This window comes from Chaetodon trifascialis, chromosome 20 (assembly GCF_039877785.1).
Source record: "Chaetodon trifascialis isolate fChaTrf1 chromosome 20, fChaTrf1.hap1, whole genome shotgun sequence".
Taxonomy (NCBI): domain Eukaryota; kingdom Metazoa; phylum Chordata; class Actinopteri; order Chaetodontiformes; family Chaetodontidae; genus Chaetodon; species Chaetodon trifascialis.
In genome coordinates this window covers 9,972,411-9,984,680 of record NC_092075.1, presented here as the reverse complement: position 1 = coordinate 9,984,680, position 12,270 = coordinate 9,972,411, and the positions used below count along the sequence as shown (strand labels likewise).

At 43.3% G+C, this 12,270-nt stretch overlaps 1 protein-coding gene across 2 annotated transcripts in view; it reads left to right on the top strand.

The window, feature by feature from the left end:
• abl1 (c-abl oncogene 1, non-receptor tyrosine kinase) overlaps positions 1 to 12,270 on the top strand; it is a 32,532-nt gene that overhangs the window by 14,357 nt on the left and 5,905 nt on the right. Inside the window, exons 1-4 of one of the 2 annotated variants that reach the window (XM_070989036.1) lie at positions 1,730 to 2,323; positions 8,365 to 8,529; positions 9,270 to 9,565; positions 11,969 to 12,241. In XM_070989036.1, the coding sequence (XP_070845137.1) occupies positions 2,239 to 2,323; positions 8,365 to 8,529; positions 9,270 to 9,565; positions 11,969 to 12,241 (819 nt within the window). In that variant the 5' untranslated portion in view covers positions 1,730 to 2,238. Of the gene's footprint in view, positions 1 to 1,729; positions 2,324 to 8,364; positions 8,530 to 9,269; positions 9,566 to 11,968; positions 12,242 to 12,270 lie in introns of those variants that run through there. The other variant, XM_070989034.1, reaches the window with a different exon arrangement.

Genomic DNA, 12,270 nt, shown 5'->3' with positions numbered 1-12,270 from the left:
ATTAAGTCTCACCTTCATTCAGGTTGTAATGCTCAGTTGCTGAAACTATTTTAAAGAGGTGTTGTCTCAAAGTTATGATCATTTTGGAGGGGATCCCATTTCATTGTACTGAATAAAATTTATTTTCACCGTTATTTATACTGCATCCTAGGCCTTCCAGTTCAAGTTCATCGACTGCAGACATAAACACTGCTCTCACTCTATATAGCAAAAAATAAAAGCCATCAAAGCCATTGTGCATGTATATTTTCCTGCATGGCTCATATCTTTAGTCAGTGGCTTTGCTCTCTGATTGGAAATTCCAGTGACGGGGTCAGCCAGTAAACTGGTTTGGCACTCGTGCTATGGGCTATGGTGTCATCAAGCCAGCTTCCCACCGGTATGTAATCACCCCCTTGACCGGACTTCTTATCTCTGAAGTGATGTTTGTCATTGAAATGGAAAAAAACCTTTGCCAGACATAGTCAGCACAGCTGCTCTTGTGTCCTTTGTGGTGTAATGATGATCGGCGACCCTTTTAGTCCACATTACAGGATGGACCCAGTAACAGAAATACAATATCCTACAATAAAATAAAGAGTGCCCTTCAGAAATTCTGAAAGAGTTCAATGATCTCTCTGACATGAGTGAGTAATAATAAAAGCATGAGTTTCATGACACTGTATTTGTCGCGTGGCTGTTGTTTTGAATTGCCTCACCCTCTGTAGATGGCCTCCTGTAATTTAGTCAAAGAAATGCATACTATTTACTTGTTTAAGGTGTACCTAGATTTTTCTGAGAAATTTGCATTTTTGATGTAGACAGAGCAACAATCACCAGTTGGGAGAAGAGCGCTGAAACCGCAGAGTTCAAAGTATTTTTTTGATCGGTTCCATTGACACACCCAGATTTTAAAGCACAGTGACATCCTTGGTTGGTTTTATCGCGTTTTCAATAGATTTGCTTCTGGTCAGTTTAGTTCAGAAGTATGACTAAACCTCTGAGTGAGTTGTTTATCATTAAACTTTGAGACAGCTGAGAAAAGACAGGAGAGACATCTTTAAAAACGTGGTGTCGCAAGACACCTTCGCGTCTGCCAAGGATTATTCATTCCTTCCAGATATGACCGCCGCTGCTGCCTAAAATCACATGGTCAGACATGTTTCTCCAAAGATCAAAAGATAAATGCTCTCATTTTGATTAATTTTGATATGTTGATTACTTCATCCCCATTTGAGATTATCTGTGGCAACTGAGCCTTGTTTGGCAGAATGGGTGAAATCCAGAGTAAACTGGTGAGGGTTATTCTTTCCTCCCTGCGAGCTGCTCTTGATTGAGAGCTTTAGCTGTGTCTTTAACAACCCAGTCCTGTTTCCAGAAGTGATTCCTCAACCTGTAAACATTTCAGAATGGAGAGAGGAAAAAAAGCAAAGTCCAAAAGAAGAGAGAGGGGCAGAAAGACAGTGAGAGAGGGGAAGGGGGGAGTAAAAAGTTGGAGGAGGAGCTTCTTGTAATCATCTCATCTCATCTCAAGAACTTTTTTTAAGGTCTATGCTGAATCTAAACTTCAAAGTTTCAAATGAAAAATGAGACCAAGATGATTTTTGGGTGATGTTGTTTGTATTCTTCTTTTTGAGTGCTTGTGTGTGTGGTGGCGGTCTCTCCCTCTGTGCTTGCTGCTGGAGGTGGGAGGGCTCAGCTGATGTCATTGAGTGCAGCAGGCTGAGCCTGAAAGAGGCCCTTTGTTGGCAGCTGTAGCACGAGTAGTCCCTGTGCCTCAGATACACAGTCACACAGGGGACAGGAGAGAGGAATGGCACCGTTCAGACGGCCCTACTGCCCACTCAACTGACACATCTACAGGTCGAGCGAGCTTTTGGAGCAAGCCAGCGCTTTTGGATAGTTGCTGTATCCTTCAAAAGTGGAGCTAACCAAAAGCCCAACAGCAAAAGAGGGAAAAAAAACATGGAGCCGCTCAGAAGAGAAAGTTGATAGACTTTGCCGGACAACAGTTTGGCTTTTTCTGTTTCTGAAAGTGAGGAGAAAAGGAGGATACACAGCAACCGAAAGGACGGAGGACAAGAAAACCAGAACAATTCAACACATACTTTGCCTCCGTGCTGGATCTCCCTTTGTCAGTTTTTTTCTTTCTTGTGTTTGAATTTTTCTCCTGTTGGACACATGTAGAGGGGAAACGGTCGTGGGACGTCTGATTTGAACCAGCAACAACATTTTCCAGCAGGAAGGGAAAGAAAGCAAATGAAAATGTTGGAGATATGCCTGAAATTGGTGGGGTGTAAATCTAAGAAAGGCCTCTCGTCCTCCTCCAGCTGTTACTTGGAAGGTAAGAATATTTTGTGATGGCTGTGGTGTCGTCTTTTAGCTTGGGCCGTGATTTTTAAGTTTACTTTGGAAAAATCTAAACAATAATTAAAGCACAGATGTCAGAAAGGGAAAAAAAATCAGGGGTTGGGGGAGACTCAGGGCGAATGATAAAAGATGAAGAATCACCGTGTAAAGGCTCAACAATGATGTCTGTACTGTGGAAACAGAAGAATGGGGAGGGGAAAGGGGAGAGTAAGCACAGGGGAGGGCGAGGGAGGCCAGACACACTGGCTAGCTGAAGAAGAAAGAAGTGGAAAAAGAGACGGCAAAGAGAATACAAGGAAATCTGACTCCTGGTCGTGCCCCACTTAACTCTTGTTTATGAGGAGAGGGGATCTAATCTCAGGCTGTGCTCTTCTTTTAAGATCTTTGCTATGTTCCAGTACTTTTGATGTTCTTTGCTGCTTCCATAATGAATTGGAAAGATAATGTAGATCTGTATGAAGGGGAGTCTGAAGAAATCCAGGCCACATTGAGTCTCTGCATGATCAACATAGTAACTGATTGGAAGATTCAAGGAAGTGTTATGTGTGCCAAAGATTGCGCAAGCAAATGATTTAATAGAGTTAATAGTTGTGATGCACTCCCCACTGACGTGGATGACAGTGATAGTCTCTCATTTGCAGATCATATGGTACAAGACTCATCAGATGTCACGCTGAGACGTTCCACCCCAGATTAAACATTCATTAGAGCTGGAGGCTCGTAAACTGTTTGACATCAATAGAATGAAGAGGAGGAAAATGCAATGAGAATATTTTATGACACCTTGTAGTTCCTCTAAGTGAGTGGAGCCATATCAGATGTGTGATCTGAATCGTTCCCCTTGTTCTCCACCGCCTCCCACTCAGGTGATGACAGGTGATGCGAGATAAATATATAAGATAGGGATTGTCTCTCAGCCTTGGGACCAGAGCCAACTCCACAGAAGTGGACTATGCTGTTATATAGATTCATGGTTTTGGGCCCAGACTACTTCTGGTTCCTGTTGTGGCAGCTCTATTGTTCCATTTTCCTTTCAGCCAAGGTGTGAAACTGCTTATTTAAGATGTCTGGAAACAAAACTTGATCAAAAGGACCACTTTGAATAAGACATGATGGTTTTTGTTGTTTTTTTTTTTTCAGTCTGGTTTTTGAAGAAATGTCTGTCTTCTGTCAGTGTGTGAGTTTGGATACGTTCCTATTGCTCATTGCAGCGCAGTCATAGCTGTGAATTCTTCACAAGTTCCACACACATTTAATCATTTTCAGTGTCATCCCAGCAATGCAACCAGGACGTGCTGCAATTTCTCCCACTGCATGACTCTGGAGAACTCTTTATTTCCCACTCACCTCCTGAGTTTCTTTTTCCATGTCTTTTATTTTCTCCTCTCTCTGAGCTTGTGCTGTCATCGTCCATGTGTCAGTGTGCCGTCACCCTCTCACAAAGAGCTGTGGTATTTGGGGCCGTAAAGTGGACATGTGTGGCATGGGCTGCTCAAAAGCGCTGCCCGCACACTTTATGACCAGGCCAAACTCTGGACATATGGTATGTCCTGCTTACTCTCAAGTCTTTTTCTTTCTTGCTTGATCTCTGGCCTCTGCTTAGCCAAAATTTGACAAAACACAGCTGCGTGTTTGACTTCAATTATCAGGTATCTGTATTTTTTGTGTGTCTGCTGTATTCATTAGGAATACTTTTGTTTGTAAACTAAAATATTAATCTTTGGTTGCCATTTATCCAAAAATGTACAGTTTTCACGTAACATCCATAGCACCCAAACAATGAAATCCAACACAGTATCAATGCAAATACTAATACTTGTCAAAACTGTTGGTTGTATTATTCTCTATAAAGTGCACCTAATAACAAAAAATGTTATTTAGACAACCAGTATTTGCAGCGTATCAATACATGGACGTAACCATCTGGTGTCAAGAAATCTGAATACAGATCAAATGTGTGTCTTGAGCTAAATGAGCAAAGTAAGATGACATAAGACCCCGTTGAACATTTTTCAGATGCCAGTGAACTGAGTGATTGCTGGCTAGTCATTGACATCACTCGTCACCACACGGTTATGAAAAAGAACCAGCTTTTCAAATGCTAAACAGGCGTCTTTTAATTACTCGGATAATCATCGTGTTATTTGACTACATTCTCATCCGCCTCAGCTAAATCGGCTGCTTTATGAAAAGTGGTGTACTGTGCTGTAGGAAAGGACCGCTCTCCTTAAGGGACCTTTGGTTTTTCTGTCTCTGAATCATGTGATGTGGCACTACAGCCTGCCTTTATTTTTGCACGAGGCACATAGATACCTGTATCTATCCCGGCTGAGCGAGGCGCCCCTGATTGTTGCTCCAGAGCTCGACAGCTCTGTCTTTTTAGCACTGTTGCCCACCTAAATATGAGAGTATGACCGAGGCAGCTTGCTCCAGATGAAATAGAATCTGGCATGTTCTCATACAAAATGGCAGGTTTGTGACCTAAAAGAAGCACCACATTTGGCTTTGATTGCGCTCAGGCCGGCCAGCCTAGCTTTACAGAAGAGGCTGTGTGGAAGTCTTTGACCGGCCTGCTAACACACTGATTCCTGCAACTTGTCAACAATGTCATGTGACATTGTTTACGTCCTTAGGGTTGGACTAGATTTAGTTTTGTATAATACAGATTCTTTGTTTATTCTTGCTTTGAGGAACCCACATGTCATATCCTCTCCCACCGTGACTCCAAAAGATCCATCATCATCTGGGGTGGACACAATCACACACACATACTTGAGGTTGAACACCAACGCCCAGAAGCAGACTTTTCTTCTGGCCTTTTGATAAGTCATAGAATCTTCAAGATGCGCTTGTCTAATCCTTTATTCCAGCTTTATCAAATTTGTAATCGATTCCTTGTCACCCACAGCCCGTCATCAGCCGGCAAATCATTTTCAATGGATGATTTAATTATCAGGCACGATCCTGAATTTATGTCTTTGTTTTGAAACGTGGCTAAGCCGCGATAACAGTGCAGGTCTTGTTATTTAGTCAACCCATCCCAGCTTCAGTTTTACGAGCTACGCTGGAGCACACAAGAAAGGAGGTGGAGTTGATCATTCTGTCCAATGCAAACAGATGTCTTCATGTCAAGTTTGCGTATTTTGAATACGCTGATCTTCAGTTGAATTCCGCGTGTCGAGCTTGATTCTTTAACATCTACTGGGCCACTTAAATTACAGTGCGAACTTGACGATCAGTTCAGAACCACACAGTTCAAAGTTCTGCAGTGTCTGATGTTCTTGCGTTCTCTTGGAGATCTCTATGCACATAAATGTTCAATGAGTTCATCAGAAAACCGCATATCCAGTGAATTATTCATGCAGACTTTCCGTTCCACACGGCTGTCTCTTGGGTCTCAGTCAATGATCTTGTTGATAATTTCTGTTCTAAAATTTTGAATGTCATCGATGCAGTTGCCCCCACAGAGACACCGTGGATAATCGCCACACTGGTAAACGGCTGCCTCTGACTCAGAACGCCGCTGCCAGTCCTCACCAAGACCAAGATAGTGGATCACATCAGTTTTCAGAACTTTACGCTGGCCTCCTGTTTGTCAAAGCATTGATTTTAAAATACTGCTGTTGCTTTTTAAGCGCTGAATGGCTGAGGGTAAAAATACATTTCTGGTCTGCTGCTCTGTTATGAAGCGTTCAGAGATCTTAGGCCATGTGGGACAAGTCTTCTCATTGTCCCATGAGTAAAAACCAGACACACAGAAGCAGCATTGAGTTTTTATGCACCACATATCTGGAATGCTCTTCTTAATCCTATTTATGTGTGTATGTTTATACTGTCTTGTGTCTTTTTTTTTATCTTTTCTTAATGCCTTACTGTTAGGTTAACGCGCTTTGGGTCGCTATGTTGTTGAAAGGTGCTATACAAATAGACTTGTCCTGCCTTGTACTGAGTATATACGCAGTCGCTTTCTGCTCCATATTTCATTCTAAGTCATCCGGAGAGCGTGCATGTGCCTCTCCTGTTCAGTTCCTGCTTCGCCACAAAGTACTTCTTTGCTGCAAGCTCAGTTCGGCTCTCTGCTCTGTGTTTCCACCAAATGTTAGTGCACATTGGCCTTTTAACCAAGTCAAGATAATGAGCCTTATATTGTGAATAAATCTCAGCAGTGGTGCAGGACTTTGTCTGTTTTTACACTTCGGTCTCCTTCCGACCAGGCCGATCGTCGCACTCCTTCTGCAGACATAATGTCTGCAAAAGATACATCAGGTGATCTCACCCCTTATTTTTTGTAGAAACGCACTGTGGATCTGTGGAATTTCTCTCAGCTAGCATCCACTTATGCAATAAATGCGGTGAGCAATTATGCAGCTGGGGGACTTGGTTTCGCTCCAGTGCGTTCCAGCATACGATGAAAGGCTTGTATCTCCAGAATATTACCTTTTCAACAGCCATGACATGTGTCTTAGACATAATCAGATGAGTAGGTTTTTGAAGGGTTTTATGTGCCTGAAATGGAGAGGAAATACAAAGATATCAAATCTTTAAGATGTATGGTTTTCAGTGGACAGAGATGATACAATGGAGAACTGTTCCTTCTGTGTGTGTGTGTGTGTGATTGGGAAATGCTTAAAGTTGGCCGCAGTTTTCCTGCCTGCGGTACTAATGGCATGATATGCACTCACTTAAAATCGTCATAAACAGCTGGTTTTATGTTTTTATCAGACTGTGACCAGCATTTCAGACATGCTGGCTTCTGTATGTTACTGAGAAATCCTTAGAAAAATCCTCTGCAACCTAAAATCTCTATTAACCTACCAGTCTGTATGAGTGACAATGCTTTGGCCATAGATGTGCACTGGAACAAATGAAGTTACTAAAGTAACTCATTTCCAAGTCAGCATTTCTTGTCCATTGCTACCAAATCCCCAGACTCTGCATGGCACTTCCACTGTCTCATTCAGTTATTTGTCTGTCTGTGTTTTGCTATACAGACAACTTTTAAATTGGACATTTTTGCCTAATTTTCTAAAACTTTCCGAAAGTAAATCTGAATGTAAATACGCATTGCTAAGCTTGACCACTTTGGATTTGTCGTATGTTGGCAGGTAGCTTTTTCATCATCCTGAGTCAGCCTTAAGTTCATTTTCAGTATGTTTCATCACTTTTTTCGTTTCATTTTTCAGTTCATTTCAAATATTTCCTCCTCACATATTCGTGCTGTCTGAAATTCTCGCTGGAAGCTGAAAACCTAGTGCAGCTTCAGCCTGTTGTCTCCGCTGCAAAGATGTGGGTGTTAGTGAGCTGTGGGGGATGAAATGTAAGATGCCTCTAAAACATGTGTGACAACAGCTGAGTGAGCCACACAATCGAGCTCATGTTAAGGCCAAACTGCAGTTAAAAGTCCTCTTCTCACCTCACCTCTCTCTTCCTCTTAAACACAATTTTCTCCCTTTCTCCACATTCTTTCCATTTTCCACATTTTGTAATCCAGCCATCAGTTTTACTGCTCTAAAATTGCTATAATTCAAACTGTGTCTGTAATTAACATAACTATAAGTTGAGGCGCTTTGAACTCCGGCTCATTACCTGTGAGTGCGAGCGCGTCCATTTTCCAGCTACGGTGAAGATTCATGCTGGGACACATTCTCACGGTCTGATACGTGGTAGTTGTCTGGGTATTGAAGAAAATGAAATCTAAGCAGGGATAATCCAGGAAATGAAAAGTTAGAAAGACAGCAGGGACACAGCGGGTCACATGATCAGGTTTATTGCTCTAATCCCACGTTGGGATCACAGCTGATGACCTGCTTGTTGGAGCAGGACCCAGTTGAAGGGGATGTAGAAGAAGAAGAAGCGTTGGCATTGTTGCTGAATCATCCTGCATGTGTGAAGCTGTATGGGGAAAACTACTTTGCAGTGTCGCTGCAGACCAAACTCAGCAAAGCATTGTTTGATGTTTTCCCACACATCTTAGTTACTTAATGTGTTCTGATGGACCGATTTCTGTTTTTTCAGAAGCTCTCCAGAGACCAGACTTCGAGGGTCAGGGTCTGACAGAAGCGGCCCGCTGGAACTCCAAAGAGAACCTGTTGGCTGGACCCAGCGAGAATGACCCCAACCTGTTCGTCGCACTCTATGATTTCGTGGCCAGTGGTGACAACACGCTCAGCATCACCAAAGGTAAGGAAAAGAGCAAAATGGTACTTAGATTTAATTTATGCAAAGCAAGGAAGGACTCAAGCCATTCTGAAACAGGGCTGTAAGGTGGCTGCTGGAGGCGACATGCAAAGCGACATGTCCCGATAAGGTTAGGAACCTTTCTGGGGAATCTGCTTATTTGCTTCCTGCCTCCTTCCCCCTCTGTCTTCATCCCCGCGTGACTCTCGCTTCCTGACGATGGTCTCACACATGGGTTGTTTTCTTCCTCTGAAGCGACTGTAAAACAATACCACAGATGGAACACGCAGGCGAACAGAGGAAGGAAGGGGGGAACATATGCACCGGAATAAACAAGAAAATGTCCTCTACAACAGGACTTTCCAGTTTGTTCTCATATGAGCCGTTGCAGCAAAAAGGGTTCATTTTACTATGGGTCTGTTTAGCAAAGGCACAAACTTATTTGAATATGAAATTTGGCCCCTTTTTAAAATGTAAATGTGTAATTTCAAGTAATTTTTTGCTGCATCCTGTCTAAACTAAAAGAAAGAAATACGTCTCTTTAGTCTAGGTCACCTAACGACTGAGGGAAAAGAAAAGCCCCCGCTTCCTGATCTGAGGAAACATGACATTAGACACAGTGAATTCCTAACCCTAACCCCTAACCCTAACACGCTGAGTTCAGATCTAGTACAGTGTCCACACCATGCCAAGCTTGGGTCGCCTGGATAATATCTGAACTTTTAATGTCACATGTTGATTAGGAGAGAAGCTGCGCGTGCTGGGTTACAACCACAATGGTGAGTGGTGTGAGGCACAGACCAAGAATGGCCAGGGTTGGGTGCCGTCCAACTACATCACCCCTGTCAACAGCCTGGAGAAGCACAGCTGGTACCATGGACCTGTGTCACGCAATGCGGCTGAGTACCTGCTCAGCTCGGGCATCAACGGGAGCTTCCTGGTCCGCGAGAGTGAGAGCAGCCCCGGCCAGAGGTCCATTTCTCTGCGGTACGAGGGGAGAGTCTACCATTACAGGATTAACACTGCGTCTGACGGCAAGGTGGGCATCAGGAAACACAAACACATATTATGCATACACACCAAGAATGCCTTCTGTCGGCTTCATGATAAAGGTGTAATTACTGTGCGTTGACGACTGAAAAAATGCTCAAAGTAACCCCACAAACACCAAAAGGTTCCTCCTGCTTTCACATATGTTGGCGTCTAAATGGATCCAACGGCTAAAACTCATTGTTGGATGTGGGTGTGTGGTTTACTGTTTGATTCATGAAGGCAGGACGTTACTTCCACCACGTGGCAGGATCCACCACATTGTTCTGGATCAGCTTTAGCTGGAATGTAATGACTGTTTTAAAGTAAAGATAGTGGCCAGGTGCAGTAAACCAAGGGGATTGTTGCAGCACTTTGAGAAATGGCAAGACATATCTTTATCATGCAGGCAGGCACACACACACACACACACACACACACACACACACACACACACACACACACACACACACACACACACACACACACACACACGATCATGTTTCCATTACTTTTAGGGACATTACATAGACTTACATTCATTTCCTGAAGAATTACCCTCACCATAACCATAACCACTACTTGCCTATCCCAAGTCTTCACCCTAAAATTGAATGATTTATGCTATGGGGACTTATGTTTTGCCCCCATGAAGGAGGAAAGTCCCCACAATATGACTGTGTAAACGGATTTATGTCCCCACAGTGTGACTAATACATGTACAAGTTTGTGCAGCTATCCTTGGAGGGACATTGCATTGAGGTTCATTCGTTATGCAAAGCCTAATCCTAACCTTAACCTAACCTCAATTCACACCTTACCCTTAACCTTAACCTTAACCAGGACTTCAGAAATTATGTTTTCATTCATTAGGACCAGACTTTGGTCCCTATGAGGACCCCTGGACTCCCTTATACTGGAAAATATCCCTAATAGGTAACAAAAGCATGCACACAAACACACGCTCACAAAGACCAGTGCATTGTGCTGTTCTCTGAAAGCTGCTCAGGACACAGGTTTCCATCATTCACAGAACTGAACTTGAGATGTTTTTTTTTTATTATTTCAGTATCCCTAAAATCCATAAAACCATAATGAGGTTTTGCATAATGTATGACTTGAAATTGTATCCCTCGTGTGAAAAACTTGAAGTTGGGCAGAGAAGTTGGGGTGTCTGGAGCACATAGTTAAAGTCCGCCCTTATATGACCGGCAGGATACCTCACCCTGGTGGTAATGATAGAAGTTAAGGCCATATTTCGCTGTGTGTACGGCTCAGTTTCTTCCGTGGGATTTCCCCAAAATGCTATGTCAATCGAGGAGCCGCTGCCATTTTGGCTGTGTCACCCTCCTGTCTGTGATGCAGCGAGGTGAGCTCGCTTGAGGAACGTTAGCTATGACAAGAATGCCTCTAACCACCACTGTGCCGCTCATAATGGCCAGCAGATGCGAGGCCGGCCAGACACTGACGCCCATGCTAAGACATGCATTAACACAGACAGATGCAGCCAAGTATGCACACACATACACACACATGCACACACACACACAATTCCCCATCTCATATTGTTTTCCATCCTCCCACTAAGCTACAACTCAAGAGTCTGGTATGACTTCTCCCATAATTTGAGATTACCTCAGCACTCCCCCGAGCTGCAGCTTTGTTTCACACTGACTCTGTGATTAACGCTGCTCTGAATAACTAACATTTTTATGTTAGTAAATAGATTTTTTTCCCCCCCTTGATTTAGTCAATGTTCATGATTTAAACCAGCCAACTGACCATTAAATCCTCTTTAGATTTCAAAGGTCTTTTCACTGCAGTCAAGGCTGTCCTCTTTCTCCATTTCCTCCACATGCCTTCAGCTCGCTCAAAGAGCCCGTTCACAAGTGAAGAAATGCACAGTGCAGATTGTAGAGCAAATCATTTTTGGGGTTATGTAAGACTTGGACAATGGAAAAGACTGTGTCCACTGAGCCCTGACCAATATCCTTCCCTCCACCAGCTTCCCTGACTAATTCCATGTGAGTTTTGAATAGGCTGAGACCGTTCATTCTGAAGAAAACATGTTAGTGTTGTTTTGTGAAGACTTTGAGGAGTTGATTTCATGCTGCATTACTGTGCCAGTTATTTGTAGACTTACACATTTCCCTAATATCCCTTATTGTTTCCAGACAACATGAGTAAGCACTACCATGCAATGAAAACACTTTGCAAATTTGAGAATCTTTGTTTATTAAATCTTAACAGCTGTGCTGCACAGTTTTGACTGTGAGGATTTAAAAATTCCTCATGAAAATACTGTCAACTTGATGTCATCATTGAAAATAATTTCCAAAAATCAAACCTCTGTGTGATCTTTGATGTAGCGCATCAGAGCTGAGCTGACGTCTCGTGTCTTTTTGTCCTCCAGCTGTACGTCTCGTCAGAGAGCCGTTTCAACACACTGGCGGAGCTGGTGCACCACCATTCCACGGTGGCCGACGGCCTCATCACCACGCTGCACTACCCAGCGCCAAAGCGCAACAAGCCCACCATCTACGGAGTTTCTCCCAACTACGACAAGTGGGAGATGGAGCGCACTGACATTACCATGAAGCACAAGCTGGGAGGGGGCCAGTACGGGGAGGTGTACGAGGGGGTTTGGAAGAAGTACAACCTCACTGTGGCTGTTAAGACACTAAAGGTAAGATGACAGGTTGAACAAGAGTCTGT